Below are 19,803 nucleotides of genomic sequence, written 5' to 3'. Positions count from 1 at the left end.
GCACCCTGGGACCACTTGCATCCCTGGAGACTACATATATATTATACCTTTAAATAATTAGAACGCCTAGAATGAGATGCTGCTTTTAATTATTAGTAGAACCCTGCAAATAAAAAGGAATTAATTTTTGAGAAGTGCCAGGCTGGCTATGGGGAGAGGAACGTTCATTTTCCACATCACTTGAAAGCAGCAATTATAAATCTCTCTGAAAGATGCATCTCCCCAGGCTAGCAACATTTTCCAAACTCCAGGAAAGTAGGCTGAATGGCAGAGAGGGTGACCCTAACCCCCCTTTTTTGGTATTTATACTGTAGGCTCAATTTTTTATCTAAAACACAAATAAAACCTGCCCCCTGCTGTGTTTAACATCAGAGAAGAAAAGAAACAGAAGAGCAGGAAGAACCTTGTGGGTCATGCATCCCAGTTTCACAGAACAGCAGGAACTGGAGCTCCCTTGGGTAGCATGGGAAGATACAAGCATCCCATGGCTCCCTTCCTAGAGCATGTTTTGACTGTACCTGTTGGGATGGACCAGGACTACAGCTCAATGGAAGAACACACACAGAACATCTCAGATTCAGTCTTTGCCATTGCTGGTTTAATAGGGGATGGAAAAAACTTCCATCTGAGGCTCCCAAAGCAGTGTTCCCCAACCTTGAGTCCCCAGAAGTTCTTGGAACTACAATTCCATCATCCTCATCAAGGATGCTGAGAGATATAGTCCAATGACATCAGGGGATCCAAGCTTGAAAAGGCTGCTTCAGAGAGACCTCCTGTCAGTCAGGAGACATGTATTGGGCTAGATCAGTAGCCAGTGGAGTGCTCTCTGGATGTTGACTCCCAACTCTCATCAGCCCACAGCCAGACAACGGTCAAGGATGATGTGCTTCCAAGAACATCTTGAGGGCATCATGTTGACTACCTCTAAGCTAAAAGGAGAAATATTCCAACTTGGTGTAAGACATCTTCCTATATTGAGATACTGCACACAGTGGTACCTCGGGTTAAGAACTTAATTCGTTCTGGAGATCTGTTCTTAACCTGAAACTGTTCTTAACCTGAGGTACCACTTTAGCTAATGGGGCCTCCCGCTGCCGCCGCCCCGCCACACGATTTCTGTTCTCATCCTGAAGCAAAGCTCTTAACCCGAGGTACTATTTCTGGGTTAGCGGAGTCTGTAACCTGAAGTGTCTGTAACCTGAAGCATCTGTAACCTGAGGTGTCTGTAACCAGAGGTACCACTTTACTAAAAGGCAAAGTCTGCCACTGGTCAGAAAACAGATGACCAAGTTGACCAGAACGAAAAACCATGGATTCAGTAAAATACGAACATAAGAAGAAATTGCTGGACCAAGCCAATGGTCCATCTGTTGCAGCATCCTGTTTTCATAGTGGTCAACCTAATGCTTGTGGGAAGCCTGCAAGCAAGACCTGAGCACAAGAACCCTCTCCCCTCCTGCAGTTTCAAGCAACTGGTTATCCTCCATGAATCTGTTTAATCCTCTTTTAAAGCCATCCAAGTTGGTGCCTACTGTGGGAGGGAGTTCCATAGCTGAACTATGAGCTGTGTGCAGAAGTCCTTCCTTTCATCTGCCCTGGATCTTCCAACGTTCAGTGTCGTTAGATGTCCATGAAAGAAACAACACGTTCCCCTGCCCACGTTCTCCATGCCGTGAATAATTTTATAAACTTCTGTCACGTTATCTCTTACTCGTTTTTTCTCTCAGCTAAAAAAGTCTGAGATAACAGTGCAGCTGGGCTCAGTCGAAGGCTAAACAAAGCCAAATGGAAGGTTTCCAGTTGCTTATAGCTCTTCCTTTTGAGGAGAAGCTCTGAGCAGCTTAAAAGCTGGCATCCTGTGCTTGGATAGCTCAGTTGGAGGCATCATGGTGCTGATAATGCCAAGGTTGAAGGTTCGATCCCTGTATGGGACAGACGCATATTCCTGGGTTGCAGGGGGGTGGTGGACTAGACTGTGATTCTATGATTTCTGATATCCTGCTTTGCAAGCTCTGCTTAGTCCCACAATTGTTTACTGAACCCACAACCTCTGGTGTCGATTGGATATAAGGGGGAGCTGCCTATATTTTCTGCCCCCAAAGTTTATGCTCTAGGACCTAAAAGCAGCTATTTTCACACTGCGTCTCGGTTTGCCCACTCTCAACTATCTCCCCCACCCCCAACACTTTCAGCCACAGGAAAATTTTGGGTACACTCTCCTGTGACTTGAGAGGCCTCTTGTGTGTGAAACAAATCTGCACTCTGGAAGAAGCTTGCAAATGAGCCACGGAATTAGCTAACGTGGGAACGTTGTAAATTCTAGATGTTGTAACACTGTAAATTCATGACTGTGCAAATTCGCCGCAACCTCGCCGTCAGAGCTGCTATGATTCCCTCCTTCCCATAATTAAGTAACGATTGCACCAGACATATAATGTATAGGTTACCAGGCACTGGGATAATCAATTCCACAATGTGTGCAGCACCAGATTAACAAGCAGGGAATTCTAAGGGATGGATTGAGCAACAAGTCTGAAATCAGTCCAGGTTTAACAGACTTCTCCACAACTGATTCAAATTGTGTTGGTTAAAGGAAATGCAAAACACAGAAAATACATCTATATTGGGTATATAATTCAGCAAGCTGAGAATCTCTGCTTTGAATTTTAAAAAAGGAAGTTTGTAAATTCTTATGTTTTGCTTTGCAGATTAGAGAAGACTCATCAGCCCTCCTACAATCTTCTGTTTGGGAGAACCAAAGACAGGAAAAAACTCTTGTTGATACAGGAGATTGTATCTCAGTGTTGTGGACTCTTGAGGGTGTGTGATCAACTGCAAAGTGTGCAGTTAAAATAAACTTTAGTTTTTAAAAAATCACTCTAAAATAAGATTTGAACTGACGGCCCGCAACCTGATAGTTGGCCTCCCTCTGTCTTCTGAGGTTTTACAAGGCATTTGCCCAGACTTTTTCAAGCCAATCTTCCCTCATATCCTTAAGGACTAGAAAGTTGGCAGTGGTGTGCTGTTGTTCTTTTTTCCTTTAGGGAAAAAAAAGACACATTTTAGGATGTTAGGATGATGAAATCTGTGCCTAGCAGAAATTTATCTGCTTGGCAGAGGAGTGACAAACATGTGAAGACTGTCTTTTTAGGAAAAATAACCCCCAACATTTCTAGGCAGCATATTTCATTAGTGGGCTTGGATGTGGACGTTTCCCTCTCCTCAGCCAGCCTTCCTGTCATTTAAGACCACATTTTCCCTGTGCTATTCCACAATGGATGCAGCCACTGGTCATCTTCCTTCTTCCCTATCTGTTTTTTAAATATCTGGATGCTTACAGTGAGACAATGAAGCATGGGGGTTAGGAGAGCAAGAAGCAAGCTGGGAAAGTCCCTAATTTCACCCTAAATATGACCTTACACAACACCCCCACCCCTCCTATTATTATTATTATTGGAAACAACAAGCCTGTGAGGTAGGTTAGGCAAAGAGAATGTGATGAGCCCAAGGTCACTCACTGAGCTTTTGGTTTGAACCCTGGTTTCTTAGGTTCTTGTCAGAAACTGGAAGGACTGTACTACACTGGCCCTATAAATGACAGCTACAAACCTCGTTGAAAACATAAGATCTACCAATGAAGCTCCATTTCAGATTCTGTCTCCTGTTCTCTACCAAAAAAAGCAGGGCCTTTTCAGTGTCTGCCCTGGAACTTTGGAACTCTATGTTGCAAGTTGTCCATTTGGCTCCCCTCCCTTGTCAATTCATATTTCTAGGAGGGCACTAGAAGACTTAGAAGACTCTAAGCACTCTTAACAAACTACAGTTCCCAGCATTCTTGGGGGGGGGGGGAGCCATGGCTGTTCTAAGTGGTATCATAGCGGTTTAAATGTATGATGCGATTGTAGCCTTGGTCTCACACTTGAGAGTGAGAGGGTGCTGGAAGCATGCCACCAGATCTCAAGAACTGGCTTCTGCAGAGATACGGACTAAAGTTCCCTCTCAGCCCTCAATTCGTGCCATTCGCATCTCCCCCCATCCAGCACCTCCACCATGCACAGCATAAAAAATGACGGACTACCAGCATCCCAGGGAGACTTTGGCTCTCGAGCAACACTAACAGCGACCCAAATGCCAGGAAAATCAATCCCTCAAGATCCCTCTGTGCTGCGATCATCCCCTCTGGAAGGAGACCAAGATAAAGCCTGCCCTGTGACTCAGATCGTCATCTTTGGAGCTGAACTGAAGCCACACGGTCTTGCCAGCCGCAGATGCACAGCTAGCGGGCAACAATAGCTTTGTCGCGGTGTTCCGAAGCTCCTCTCTCCCACTTCCCGCTTCTCCAGCCTGGGCTCCGCTAGCAGGGTACTAGTCCATGCCGCACGTGCCGTGGAGCCGGCGCTGTGCCCTCGTCCGCAGTCCTGTCACATCCCCGCCTGAAGCTTGATGGGCCGCACCTGGCATGGCAGAGGAAGGCGACGTACAGATGTCCCAAAAATGACCGCATTTGCAGCTTCAGCTATAAATAACACCCAGCAGGACAGCTGTGCGTCCAGCACATACCGAACGAGACACAGCCGGCTTTGAGAGGGCAAAGCCAACATCTGTGCGATGCAATGAAGACTGAAGCCACCAGAGGGGGGAAATAAAAAAGAGGCAGGAAAGAGATAGGTTGTTGTTGCTTTTTAGAGAGAAGCAAAGCTCCAGCCACAAGAAAAGAGAGAGATTAGGAAGCCTGAGGCCTGTGGACTCAGAAACAAGCACAGCGAGAAGCGGCACAACCGCACCGGCATGAAAACACGTCAGAGTTCCCAGAATGCATCTGGCCCCACGCTAACTCCAGAAGCTAGCAGTAGGTGACTGGCAAGTTTTCATCTAGCACCACGGCAGAGGTTTATGGAGGGATTAGCAAGGATTCGATTCCCCTCCCCTTGCAATCATATTTCTTCGTGGAAGCCTTGGAAATAGCCACACCCAAAATCAAGGTTGGCTCAAAACATTTTGCTGCCTGAGGCAAATGAAAAGATGGTAGTTCCCCTCCATCTACACCAAAGCTGACTGGACTGACAGCTGAATTTATTGCAACACTGGTGAGAGGGCCTCTTCTGCACCTGAAGGCAGCAGGCTAGCTTAAGGGAGCAGAGGTCAAGAGGGATACCCAGCTGTGTCTCACTGCCGCCCCTCAGGACCTGCCGCCTGACTCTGCCTAATGTTAGGGCCAGCCCTGCCTGCGATGCAGCATCAACAGAAGAAAAAACCCAAGGGTTAACCCTATATACGAATAGCAGTCGGGGTCCATCACTTGGCCTGTATTGGTCAGAGGACACTGAGCCCAGACAAACCCCCACACCTGTCAGAATGAGAACTCTACAGGGAAAAGGCTGTACCTTATTGGTGGAGTATATTCAGAAGGCCTTGGGGGCAATCTCCAGCCTCTGGGGGAAAGACTCTTGCCACTCTGCATGTAAACTTGGGGTTCAGAAGCAGGATTTAAAAAAGGAGATGGGCCTACGGAGGCCACAACTGGAGAGCCAATCAAAACCTGTCCATCCCCACATCTGGTGATGTAATATGCATTAAAGCCTTGAGCGGGGAAGGGAAGCTATTTGTGACTGTGTGGCCATTAATAACTTTTCTCCAGCCCCTCAATTTCACACCCAAACAGACTTCCTATTGTATTCAGAGACACTTGCTGGCTGTTTCGGAGGAGTGGTGCTTGGGGACATCTACCAGCTGGGGAATCCGGGGCTTGCCTTTCAAACGCTTGACATCCTACCACAAGACAAGCTGCTGGCATCAGAAGCTACAGAAGAGCGAGCGACAGGAGACACCTGAGCTGTCAGATCCTGCAGAAAGTATAGAAGCACCACTTCACACCATACATGAAGCCCTGAGGCCAACGGGAGGGTCTCAAAAGGGGACTCCTAGCTTACGAGGCTCAATGTTTTACTTCCTACACTGGTGTGCCATTTCCTCTGCAAAACCCAGCAGACCAGAGTTCTTCCACCTTGGGTCCCTAAATATCACAACTCCCACTATCCCTGACCACTGGCTGAGCTGGGTGAAGCAGATGGGAGTCCAACAACATCTTGGGAGTTAAAGTTGAAGAGCTCAGCAGTAGACTGGGTTGTTTGCTTTGAGGGCACCACCAAGGCTGCAGGACCAGCCTGCTAGAGAACCTGGTCAGCTGGCCACCCCCTGTCCCCAGCCAGCTAGGCCCTTTAAACCCCCAACCTCAGCCCTTCCTCCTGAGTCTGTGTAGTTTGTCTCATGTGTGGATACTCAGCCAAAGTTTGTGTTTCCTTGGACCCTCTCTGGTTTTGAATATCCATCTGCCCTTGGTCACCCTGATCTTCCACTGTAGCTTCTCCTGCATTTGATCTCACCTATTCCGGACCATGTAGTGTTGTGGCTGGCTCAACTGGACTGACAACCAACCCAACCCAGTTCTACAAACTGGCTGCCTACTGGCCTATCCCTTGTCAATGCTGATGCACGACATGAAGAATTGCTCTGGAATTGTCGTCACCAGTCCTGTATTGCGACTGATGTGTATGTTGTAATCACCCATATTTTCTCCAGCTCCTTCCTCTCCTATTTACAGTTCTGCTTTTAACACTTGGGGGGGGGAAATGTAACTTACGATGAGCGAATCGAATCTGTCAGTTTCCATTTCTCTCGGTTCCTTGGTTTTCTAAAGTTTCGCTTCCCCCTTCTCGACCTCTGTTTGCCAACTTCATTGCAAAAGCCTGCATGGAAAATCCTGATTGTGGATGCATTTTGCATACAATGTGCATTTTGGCAAACATGTTTCTCCAGTGTAATGCGTTTCTGCCATGATTTTCCCTAACTGGGGGCACACTTCCCCTTCATATAAAAAAATCATTACTACTACTACTACTAGAGAACTGCATCACAAAATTCATAGAAGGGCGAATCTTGGAAGGGCAGCCACATTTGGGTTGGCATGTTGGTTTGAAAAAATGCTAATTAGGGAGCTTTGCATGAAAACGTGATCCAAACTAATCCCACCCACCCCCCACATCTATACTACGAGGAGACACTTCGCCAACTGGACATACATTGAATTCTACCTAAAGAATCGAATAGAGGCGCTTGGCCCCATTCCCACAAAATGCAAATCCCATGGCAAAGCTGCTGCCTGGGTGGCACCACAACTGCAAGAGATTCCCGAGCTCGGCAAATTTCAGATGCCGTTGAGTAAGTGAGCTGTTTTCCCCTCCTCTATTATTTAATTAGAAAGTAGCACGTCTCTTGCTGTGTTTCCTCCATTCCCCTCTGCTCTAATGGATCTTGTTTTGCCTCGTGCAGAATGGCAAACAGATGTAAGAGTATACACACACACAGAGACACACACACACATGCACGCACACACAGCCCCATAAACAAACATTGCTAAGGGAGGGGGCTGCAAGCCATAACACCAGGTGCTAAGCACCTGCAGAACAGGAAACAGGATCCCCTGGATTCGGGTGGAGGGGCTGTAAACCTGCAAACGCATCCCATCTGCTGATGCACATCCCAAGCAAAAAATAAGCCCTGTGAATGTGCAACTGCACTGAAGCACATTCATCCCTCTCCCCCCCCCCTTTTCTCTCTCTCCTCTTCGGCTGCTTCCCACGCTTGAAATTGAGATTGCAAAGTCCTAGGGGCAGGGTGCTGTCTTTTTGTGCTCTGTAAAATGAGACTCACACCAATGGTGCAGTATAAAACAAAGAAAGTAATGAGTTATTACTACTACTACTAATAATAATATCATTATTATTATTATTATTAACCTGCCCTTTACCCTAAAGTCCTAGAGAAGGTTACAATAATTTAAAATAGGGTTTAGAACAGTTCAAAAACTTTCAATTAAGAGTGCTGTTAGGAGACCCCTGTTCCCATGACAGAGTCACAACTCCTAGAAAGGCTTAATAATCCATCCCTCTTCCCAGGGAACTCTGGGAATTGTATCTGTAGGAGGGGAACAGGCATCCCCTAACAATGCTCAGAATCTGTAACAAACCACAGTTCCCAGGATTCTTTGGGGTAAGCCATGACTGTTTACCGTGGCACCATACTGCTTGAAATATACAGCAAAGAGGGGGCTTTTCTCTGCCCCACCCCTTCATCTTGGGCCTAACCCACCCACGGTGGCGCACCCATGCGGGCCAGAATATCTTGATGACACAGCACTGTTGTGCCGAACCTCTTTTCGCCCGGGGCTACAGCTGTTTCACTGAAGCGCAGCCAATGTCTGTTCCCTCCTGGCCTCCTCTGCAACCTCTCCCTGCTTATCTCCTCTCGCTATCTAGGTTTGTATGCCGCACCCCATGGGGCGCTATCCGGCTTATTACACAGCCCCTGTTTCCCTGCAAGAGAGCGGGAAAGCAGCAGACAGAAAGAGGCGAGGTGCCACTGGCTAGATCAGGCCTGGGAAAGCAGGTCACTCGGGAGCTAGATCTTCCGGTTCCTCCTCTGACTCAGCTCGGGTGCAAGACGATGCCCGCGGGAGCCTTCAGCACTGATTAATGGCAGTGCCAAAATAAAATAATAACCATGTAGCAAGCTCCTGGGTGAGGAAGGCAGAATGAAGCCTGGGACAGAGCTTCCAGACTTCGCCAAGGTCACTGGCGGTCCTGAGCCAAGGAACAACGTTCCAAGAAAGGCTGCTTCTTCATGCCCACTAAAAAAAACATTCCCCCCATATCTCCTATCCATACTCCAAGCACCGGCCAAGCCATGTCTCCTTGCACATGGGATCTCAGACGAAGAAAAGCAAAAATGCAATGGGACGGAGCATGTTTCCAATGAGATTTGGTGGGTTTCGCTCAGGATCTGACAGATGCAGCTGGGTCAAATTCTGCTTCTCCCTCTCTCTCCCCATACGGCAAAGTACCAAAGCAGGCTTTGCCACAGTCTAAGCTTAGCAGACAGCTGAGGCCAACCCTGGCTCTCCAATGGGAATACCTTTATGATGCACAAGTTTCCAAATGCTTGCTGGGTTCATTCATACACTCCTTGTTTAGGCAAACACTTAAAAATGTTGCCCTCTTTTGAAAATGAATGATTCAATGCTTGTCCGGTTCTCAAGTTCATTTCTCCATCAGCCAGAGCAGACAACCAACTATAGAAGATGAGGCAAGACCATATTGGTTTGTTCTGGTTCCAACCAGTACTTGCTCCCCTTCAAGTCTAGACATTTGCCTCCGGCTGCAGCAGGGCTGGTGGGTTCTAGCAAATCCCATGAGAAGCAAAACACACATGTGTTCAATGATATCCCATAAACAATGGCATCTAGTTGTATTTTTGGAGTGTGCAAGGGGGAAAAAACACAGTTATCATATCAACAGAGTTTTTTTCTATATTTAAGATAGTCTTTCTACATCTACTGATCTACCAAAGGAGTCCTGCACTCCAAATGAGTCTGCTGTAGATCTCTAGCTCACTGCAGAGGATTCTGGGGAATTGTTCAAAGGGTCTACAATCTACCCCAGTCTAAGTTAGTAGCTGCCACCATAAGAACTTAAGATGAGCTCTGCTGGATCAGACCAATGGCCCATCTAGTCCAGCATTCTGTTCTCACAGTGACCAACCCGGTACCACAATGAGAAGCCCACAAGCAGGATACGAGTGAAGCAGCGTCACTCTCTGCCTCTGATAATTGAGGCGACAGGAAGCCCTGATGAGGAGTAGCCAAGGATAGCCTTTATGCTCCATGGATCCCCTTTTAAACTGGTCTACACTTGATCTCACCCTATTTAAACCAAGAGCAAAAACTACGCGTTGTTCTACATCTGCACTGATAATGGTGAAAAAGCTGTATTTTGGACAGATAGGTCCCTATTACTGATCTTTACATAGGCAAACCTCTGGCAAACTTCCAAAGAACCTCAAGACTCAACAGAATACAGTTTGAAATCCATTGGCCAGCTTGGAGATTGACCAACTGAGCAGACAACTCTTAACAATGAACATGCAAAACCACATGAAAGCATTTTATGTGGAGCCAGGACACTGGCCCATCCAACTCAGTATGGGCTGCCCCAACCTTCCTCAACCTGCTGTTTGTAAAATGTTGTTGGACTCAAGGATGATGACGTTGTAGTCTAAGAACATCTAGGGGACAACAGGTGGTGAAAGGCTGGTCTTCTCTGATGTACAGGTTCTTAGGGTTTCAGCAGTCAACAAACTTCCCAGGTCTGTTACCTGTGAACAGGCATCCCCAAACTCGGCCCTCCAGCTGTTTTGGGACTACAACTCCCATCATCCCTAGCTAACAGAACCAGTGGTCAGGGATGATGGGAATTGTAGTCCCAAAACAGCTGGAGGGTTGAGTTTAGGGGTGCCTGCCTAAGAACATAGGAAGCTACTCTATACTACAGTCAGAGCACTGAGTGCATCTCACTCGACATGGGTGGCAATTCTCTGGGGCTTCTGGTGCAGGGGTCTCTCCTAGTCTCCTAGGAAATGCCTGTGATTGAATCTGGGACTATCTGGACGCAACACAGAAGCTCTATCGCTGAGCTGCAGCCCTTCTGGCAAAGACACAAATTGAACCAGAGAATTTCTATGTGCAAATCCCAGGGATACCTAGTTTGGGCTGGCTGGAGGCAACCTTCTGTTGGCTCCTTTTGCCATCCCTTCCCATTTTCACCATGCATCAGCTTTTGTCAATTCCATCCCTCAACCCAAATCCTCGTCATCCTCCAAAATTGTCCTCCCAACCCTCTTCCCTAGACTGTAACAACCTCCACCAATTCCACATACTTCATTGGTAGCTCATCCTCCCTTGCTGGCCTGGCCTGAGCTTGCTGCTCCTTGTCCCACCACCCTTCACCTCTGCCCTGGCCATCTTGCTTAACCTTTAAGTCCTCAGGGCAGGACTAGAATCATGTCTGCATCATACTTAGAGAACCTCATGAAATTCAAATGGAGCGCAGGAGATCATTACCTTTGGGCTTTGCCCAGAGGCTCCAGCTCCTGCAAACATGCTGAGACAAGACGATTGATGGGGACAGACTATCACCAGCAACTAACACTGCTTCTCAAAAGCTTGCCCTGACTGCCATTATACTATCAGGCTGGGTTCAAGGTTCTTCTATTAATTTAAAAAGGTAAAGGGCCCCGACAGTTAAGTCCAGTCGCGAACGACTCTGGGGTTGCGGTGCTCATCTCGCTCTATAGGCCGAGGGAGCTGGCATTTGTCCACAGACAGCTTCCAGGTCATGTGACCAGCATGACTAAGCCACTTCTGGCGAACCAGAGCAACGCACAGAAATGCCGTTTACCTTCCCACTGGAGCAGTACCTATTTATCTACTTGCACTTTGGCATGCTTTCGAACTGCTAGGTTGGCAGGAGCTGGGACTGAGCAACGGGAGCTCACCCTGTTGCGGGGATTCGAACTGCTGACCTTCTGATCAGCAAGCCCTAGGCGCAGTGGTTTAGACCACAGCGCCACCCACGTCCCTGATTCTATTAATTTACAAGGCCCTTAATAACCATTCCAGATTTCTTACATCCCCGTTGTATCACTGAGGTCTTTGGGGGGGTCACTGTTTGTGGTCCCCATTGCTCAGATGCATGGCTCCTAACCAGGGTTAGAAACTCAATATATATATATATAAGCTAGGCTCATTAAATTAAGGCTGCAGTCACCAAAACGGAATGCCTAGTTGCCATTTGAAGGCAAAACAGCTCTAAAGCCTTATTTTTCAAATGGTGGACTGACTGTGATTGATTATCAGTTAAACTTTGAGTACTTAAAGAAGAAAAGTTACTTTATCCAGGGACAGTCCACATATATACTGACCTATCCCAACCTTTGTTTTCTTAATGGTGACTGCTCCTGCTCAGGTTGCACAGAAAAAGCAATTAGTGTGTGAAACAGTGTGGATTAGTGTATGAAATCAGTCCAGGTCCAAGGATCCCCAGATGGTGGCAATGTCACGTGCCATCTTGGTGCCCAGACATCTTGACTTGGTCTCAAAGCAGTTGAAAGACTGGTGCAAATTGCACCTGGCACCTGGCTAATTTCAAACACTGCTAGGATCCAGCAGCATGGTGGGCTCAGTTCTCAGGAACGATTGAGGTCAGATGGGCCCTGTCCCTGTTGAATTTCCAATGCTTACTGAATAATTTGTTTAAGAATAACCTGTTGGATCAGGCCAATTGCTCATCTAGTCCAGCTGTGTTCTCACGGTGGCCACCCAGACGTCTGTGGGAATCCCTCAAGCAGCACCTTCCTCCAACAGGCTTTTAAAATGTCACCTCCTCTGTCAACATCCAGACTGTAAACTCGTTGGGGCAGGGACCTGCCTTCTGCTTATGCCACGCTGAAAAAGCCACAGCACCAAGATGACATAAATAACCATCATCTTCTAACTGAGCTCAGTGCTGAAAGTTCCCAGTGACTCCCTGACAGGAACACACCCCACCGCTGTCACTGACAAGGCCTGGTGTTATTTTGACCTCTGCATATTAACCAGGGATTAACATGAGGTGGGGATCAGCCCTCAAACCTGTTTTACTTTCCTCAGCACTGCCCTGGAACATGGGAAGTAATGATGATAATACAGGATGGACCCTGAGCATGTGCAAAGTGCCTTTCCGCATACCAATCAGTAAGCAAGCTGGTTCTTTTGCTGAAAATTAAGGGCACTTGCTTCCAGGCAGGGCTGCGTTCCAGCATCTCTCTGAATTAACTACTGATGATAATCACTTATGGTTTGTTCAGGAACTTGAAAGACTGTGTTTATTTAGTGTTGGAGCCCAGCATTTTCCCAAGGCTCTGAGGAGGTGACAATTTCCCTTGTGCCACTTATAACAACTGCAGCAACAGCAAACAACTGCCACCTTTCCTTGCAAGGCCCTCAAAATGATGGCCAGGGAAACTGGGGTGAAGAATTCCACTCTCCCCTGCAAGATTGCAAGTTCTTGTAGGAGCTGGATCTGAGCTCTGAAGCTCCAAGGGTTAAGGCTAACTGTTTTGCTGGGTCAGTGGGATCCATTGGACCCCCAACCGTGCACACACAATGCAGAGACAGCCTGTTTCCCTTACTCAGCACATCTCATGCCCAGGCCTCACCACAAGCCTCTACTTGTGTTGGAAGGGATGTGTAAACCCAACTTCAAAGGAGGGAGGAGGGGAGAGAGGAAATAAATGCAGCTGTCAATTGAGTCTTATAGTCCAGGGGAGATCCTAGCTAGAAGGTCCTTTTGGCTCAAAGTGGAACACCTATGCAGGAACTCCAATCCCATCTTTTTTAAAATATCTGGAATCTGCTTTTTGCCTCCATTCTACCATATTACTGCTGTTGATGATGAAGTTTTCTGCTGTGCATCATACTGGCTTTTTTAAAATCTCTGAAAACACAGGGACCTTTTTGGTTTTTGCAGCCTTGTTCCTAAATTCCTAGTGCATCACCTATACCAGGATATTTACTGATATTATTATTATATTGTATGGTTTTCACAGAGTGGCCCAAAGCAACTTCCATTAAAACCAATTGTAATGTGGGATGGAGAGGTGCAGACACACAGTAGAAAGTAGCAGTGTAAGTCACTTGGAGATCTTTTAGGGGTAACAAGTGATTGGTAAGTTTAATTAATTGCAAGAACTTTGCTGTGATTTCTGCATTGCAGGGGGTTGCAGTGATGAAACTTTGCCCGCCCCCAGTCTTGCAAGTCTATGAAGAGTCCACTGTCTCTCGAGACAGACAGAGAAGTCATCTTCAAAACCATCACACATTCTTAGACAGACTATTGGTCTGCTCCGAGTGCCATGAACAGTGCTTTCCCCCATTGTACCCATTTCCATGACAGGCAAGTAACAAAATTGTTCCTCTTTTTTAAAAGCTTCTTTTTAAGAGCATCGCGCCCAGCAGCCCTGAGCAGTTTGTCATCTTGCACCCCCACCCCACTCCCGGATGTTTCAGAGTATTAAATAGTCAGACCTGCGTCTCGAGTCATCCAAACGTGCCACAGCCTGCTATAAACTCTGCAAGGGAAGGGAAAGTACGCAGGTTGCATCATAGATTGCAGAAGGCAGATCCGCAATGGGTACTTGAGCCGACCATACTAAAGGCACATTTACGGAACAGGATACAGTACTGCTTTTTTTTTTTCTTAAGGGGATCTTCCATCACTTTTATGGCATATATATATAGATCCCCTTTATTAGCACAAGAGAAAAAAGCAAATATTGTAATAAGGAGCGGCAGGCAAAACCGAGAAGTAGTGAGAGTAATATATCTATATCCCCATATTAAAGGGATGCATATGAACAACATGAAAGATACTGCGGAGAAAACACTTAAAGACAGCCTGATGATTCCATTGCAGCCCGTCTGGTAAGAGAAGGCAGATTCACTCTGTCCAGGGCATCAGGCCAGGAAATAAGGGGGGGGGAGCAAGGTGAATTAAAAGCATGTGCTTTTGACCTGGGAGAGAACTGAAAACAATAATCATGCACTCTTAAATCTCTTCTCCCTTTCCCCCCACTCCCTAATGTGTAAGATTTCCACACCACAAGTTTCATCATATGCATATAAGCATCACCTCCCTGCTACTGTTAACTGCTGGGCACCCCAGCTGCAGGAAGTTTCCAAAGCAAAGGTCTCTTTCTCCTCAGCTGCTAGCACTGGCTTTTCTTGAAATGCAAGTGGGGTTCCTCCCACCGCACCCCAGAATCAAGGAAGGGAGCTAATAGATGAGCCTGCTATATCATAACCAGGAAATGCCATAGAAATATATCATTCTGCTCCTGAGACCAGATGTGGTCTTAACTGCCCTTGTGAGCTAAACTGCCACAGACATCAGCATCTACGGTGCTCTGAGACACATGCCAGAATGAATGAATGCTCAAAGTGGCACAATGTGGACTAGCATGATGCTGCAGCACAGCCACATGAGGCCTTTGGAGTAAACCTTCTGTCCTCATCCACAACTGAAACAAAAGCCTAAGGAAGTGGGATTTATTTTATTATCAGAATACAAACTACACCTTTCTAATACATAGGTATAAACAATTGCTCACCTAAGTAACTACACTTGCTCACAGTCACTCTGTTAGCTTTGCTTCTCCCCACTTCTCTCTTCTTTCTCCCCCACCCTCGCCTATCAACATTTAGACTGTAGGCTCCTTGGGGCAAGGACTTTTTCCTCATATAAAACTTACAGCACCATGTATGTGGATGGTGTTGTCCAAATGCAAAAAAAAAGAAAGAAGAAGCAGGAGATTTGGGTGCTGGGAAGAGAATTTAAGAGTGACATCCATGACTAAATATGGGATAGATGCATTGTAATACTTTGCTCCCATCAAACTCTCGGAATGCATATCTGCAAGCAGAAACCTCTTCACTTCAAGATTCTGCAAATAGCTGTGTGAAAACCCCTGAGAACTTTATTCAAATTTAACATATGCAGTTCAATTCCAAGTGGCATTCTGGTCCCAGATATCCCATTCAGCTACTGTATAGATAAACCAATGCGTGTGTGTTTGAGTAGGCAGATTTCAGTGAATTTCTTGAGCCTAGGAAGCAACAGTTAAAAGCTTTTGGAACACAAACATCACACACTCCCCACACCACACCCCCGCTCTTAAACACACAATATTCCCGGAAAGCATGCTTGCATAATATTGATTCTTTTTCCTTGGCAAGGAAGTTGGGGGGGGGGGGGAGAGACAGAAAGAGAGAGAGAGAGATTTCAAAACCGTGGGTGCATGTGTTAAGTATTTTATTAAGCTACCAAGACATAAAGATATATATATTTGGAAAGTAAGAGCCCACTCAAGATTACTTCATGGATTTGATTCCATTCACCGAAGTTTACAGAAGAAATGTGCTGAAGTTTTGGGGAGCATGGAGTTAGAAGGGGACCCCTCAACGCAAATTCTGACAACACCAGTGTCTCACCTGCTGGCTTCCAGTCCTGAGGTTCAAAACACTTTTTTAAAAAGTAACCCTACCTAAATCATACACCTGCCTCTGGAAAACTAACATCCACTTTAGAGGTCCATCACATTCCCAGTACCCCTCTCTTCAGATTTTAAACTTATGATCCGAATCCTCTTCTCCCGCCACAACTCTGGGATTGGGACAAGAAAGCCAGCTTTCAGAGCAGCCTCTCTTTCAATGCAAGGAACACTAGGGACTAGCAGCTTAAAATCCTCTATGGAAGGAGTTCCAAGGCAAAGACTCCCTTTCCATCATGAACACAGCTCGTTCCTGGGGATCGCCTCCTATGAGATACTGTTATGCCACCTTGCTGGCCCTAGGTGAGAAAGGATGGGGTCACTACCAACTGCTGTGTGCTTTGAAGACTCTGGATCCCACTTCCTAACCTCCCCGTAGCTTCCGCCCATCCTCAGGCCTCAGTTCAGCCTGCCCCCTGCTGTACCAGCAGCAGCAACACCGCTACAGAGAGCCAAGCCAATAGACCTCTTTGCCAACTGCCACTCCGGCGGGCACCAAAAAGCCAGCAGTGAACATGGACTCGGAACAGGCTCCCACCACAGCTTTCCTCCAGCGACCCAGCTGCTTGCAGAAGGAAAACCCCTCTGGGTTCTCCGGCCCCTTGCAAACTGTGGGCACTCACTTCCCTGCACATTTCTGGAACTGAACACTCAGTGGTAGCAGCAGCAGCTGTATCCTCCCAGAGCATCTTTCCCCTTTTATTGCCCGCTGCAGTGCTCCCTCTCCAAAAGGCAACCCCTCCCACTGCAGCACACACACATAGCCCCTTCCTACCCCTGCAAGACAAGCTGGGCACGGCAGACCTGGGGGCAGTGATACACACACTTGCACATCTTCCTTGCAGGGCAGCCAGTTGCCTCCACAGCCCAAAGAGTTAAGCCTCCCAACAAGACCTCCCCCAAAAACCACACTTGGATTTCCTCCTGGAAGACGGTTTTCCATTAAGGGCGCTGACACACAATCGGCTTGGACTTCCCGTTTTTTCTCCAAGCCTCTGTCTCCAGCCTCCCCAGGAATCATCCTGCACAGCAACCTTGTGTCTTCTCGGGATGTGTGTGTCCCCCAATCCACAACTGGATTAACCCACTGCGTGCAAAGCAAACAAAAGCACAAAGAGGAGGGTTTTTTTTCTCTTTTCAGTTGGGGAAGAGTGGGCAAGCTGGGTCAGCTACCCAGCTGGGCGCAGGAAATTAAAAAGAAAAAAAGACAAGATTGTACCAAGAGACAGCACCTTCCCCTTTTCTGCTTCCTACCAAGAGTCAGGCATAAAGGAGAGAGTTGCAGGAAAAGGGTGTATATTAGGGCATCTGTACCCTGCTGGCTGGGCATCTATCAGAACCAAGACGTATTCTGTCAAGGGTGGGCGATGGAAGAAGAGCGGCGTTCTCTACCTGACGATTTGGACCCGGAGGAGAACACACCTAGGGCGTTGGAGGGCACAATGCTGGAGCAAGCTAGCCTTCCCAACTGCTGCGCTCTGGCAAAACCAGGGTAGCACTCGTGCCCTGTAAACCCAGCAGGTGAAGGGAGCTGGTAGTACCTCAGGTGGCCAAGACTGGGTTTTTATTTAAAAAAATTAACAGGCACTGGCTGGCAGGAGCCAGCCTGGCACCCGCTGGCATCCAATGCCCAGCGTCTTTAATACCCCTTTCTTTCCCCATGCCACCAGGACAGCTGCCCACCCTCTCGCCATACTCGTGCCACCACCATCACCTGCTCCAGACCGAGGCAAACCTTTCCTCCAGTTGCCCAGCTCAACTTTCTCGGTCTCCTATACAGAGATCCCGAGACACACAGAGACCCAAACGCTCCAAGGTAGCTCCACCGGAGAACCATCGTTCTTATGAGAGGCACGAAAAAGAAGAGAGCGTCTTGTTCAGACGATCGCTCACCTGGGACGTAGGAAAGCGCCGTTAAGCAAACTCCGGTAGTCCACCAGCCCCCAAACCAGCCCTTCTGCAGTTTCCCGGCCATCGGGGAGAGAGTTCCTTAGGTTGCCTGGTTGGCGATTCAAACAAAGACGAAGCGACGCCGAAGGTGCGGATCGATAAGCGAAGAACCCCCCACGCTAGTAGCATCAATCGGATCCGCTGCCAAAAAAAGGGCGGCCCTTTAAAAAATAAAATTACGGGTCCCGGAAAGGGCTAAAGGGGGAGTACAATATCCACCTGAGGAAATCAAGCCACACACGCCCCCCAAGTTGCTTGCCGAGATCGCGCCCTCAAAGCTCTCCTTTCCTGGGGCGGTCCTTGGCGACCCAGCCGCTTGCCAATCGCCCCCTGCGCTCTCCAAGGCCAGCCCAGTCCGGTCGTCTCCTCTGGGATCGGGGGCCAAAGCTGGCACAGAAACGAGGAGGCAAGCACGGAGGGCGAGAAAGGAGAAGACCGCCTCCTCCTGGGCTGCTTAGACCGGATCCTGGCGATAAGTCATCTCCCGATGCTCCGGACACCCCTCGTGCGGCGAGGCGGCACAGCCTCCGAACAGCGATCGGCTTTGCCCCGCTTTCTCTCCCTCCTTTCTCTCGCTTCCTTCCTTCCCTCCCCCCTCCTCTCTCGCCAGCCACCGAGCCGGATCCCCCGTGGCTTTGGGGCTTTTCTGGGACTGAAAAAGAGAGCGAGCGCGGTCGGATCCCGCGAGCACGTTGCTGTTGCTCCTATTGCTGCTGTTGCCGCTGCCCGGCGATCAGAGGGCCCCGGCGCGGAGCAAAGTGCTCCAAACAAGCTCCATGTCTCGCAGATCCCAGCTTTCGGCGAACCCCACGGCAGGCGGGAAGGAGGAGGAGAGGCGGCGGCAGCAACGGCGGCGTCGGATCTCCGCGATTGGGACTGGCGAGAGCACTCCGAGGAGACTGGAGCGGCGAAGAGGGCGGAGAAGGACGACGACGACGAGGAGGAGGAGAGCAGCGGCTCCTCGCTGCAACATCAGCACCGGCGAGAGGCGCCTCCCTTTCTCTGGGCAGCCTCGGCTTGCTCTGAGCTGGAGCAGGGTGGCCAGCCGGAGAGCCGCGGCGGGGGCGCGCCTGCGCGTGCACCCTCACCCGCAAGCACGCCGCGCGCGAGAGAGAGAGCGCGAGGAGAAAGGGGGAGAGGAACGGAGCGCGCGCGCTCTCTTTCACATACACACACAACTCCCACCCGAGCCCCGCCGCTGGATCCCCGGGCCCGCCCCCCGCGGCTGTGATGTCACAGCATGCAAAACAGCAGGCGGGGCGCCGGCGTTAAGTCTCCGCGAAAGGGGCGCGTGCGCAGTGCCGCGCGTTCCTCCGGCGTCCGTCTGGTGCGGTCGGAGAGGCTTGGCGGGGCGGCTGCACGCTTCCCGCCACTCCCCCTCCTGCCCCCCCCACGCGGTTCGTCTTTTCCTCCTTGCCCCTGCGGTCCTCCCCTCCGTCTTTTCCCACTTGCAGCACAGGAGCTGCTGCTGCATGGTCCATGGGTACTAGCCCAGTGCTGTCGACACGGGCTGGCAGCGAGCGGCGGTCCCGGGTTTCAGATCAGTCTGCGGCATTTCCCACCAGGAGACAGGGTAGTAGGGGAAGCTGTGGCGCTCCAGGACTACAACTCCCATCACTCCTGAGACTCGGCAGTGCTAGCTGGGGCTGATGGGAGTTGGAGTCCAGCAACAGCTCAAGGCTCATCACCCGTGTCTGTCTGGAGAGGCCAGGGATTGAACCTGGGACCTTTTGCATGCGGACCGCGTGCTGTACCACGGAGCTACGGCCATTCTTATTTATTCCTTTATCAATTTCTTCCTTTGCTTTCATTCCCCACTCCCCGCTATATTTCTTGACCTTTTCCTCTCTTCCCCTGCCCTTCTGGGTCTGATCC

The 19,803-nt window shown here is 48.9% G+C and overlaps 1 protein-coding gene across 7 annotated transcripts in view; it reads right to left on the bottom strand.

The window, feature by feature from the left end:
- NECTIN1 (nectin cell adhesion molecule 1) overlaps positions 1-19,146 on the bottom strand; it is a 186,609-nt gene extending 167,463 nt beyond the window's left edge. For 2 of the 7 annotated variants that reach the window (XM_083588730.1, XM_083588728.1), the window contains exon 1: positions 17,872-19,085. In XM_083588730.1, the coding sequence (XP_083444856.1) occupies positions 17,872-17,953 (82 nt within the window). In that variant the 5' untranslated portion in view covers positions 17,954-19,085. Of the gene's footprint in view, positions 1-17,871 lie in introns of all 7 variants that reach the window. The other 5 variants (XM_083588729.1, XM_083588731.1, XM_083588727.1 and 2 more) reach the window with 5 other exon arrangements.
- Positions 19,147-19,803: the final 657 nt, after the last annotated feature.

The sequence above is a fragment of the Podarcis filfolensis genome (genome assembly GCF_964270895.1).
Source record: "Podarcis filfolensis genome assembly, chromosome: 15".
NCBI lineage: Eukaryota > Metazoa > Chordata > Lepidosauria > Squamata > Lacertidae > Podarcis > Podarcis filfolensis.
This window is presented reverse-complemented; position numbering and strand designations above follow the sequence as displayed.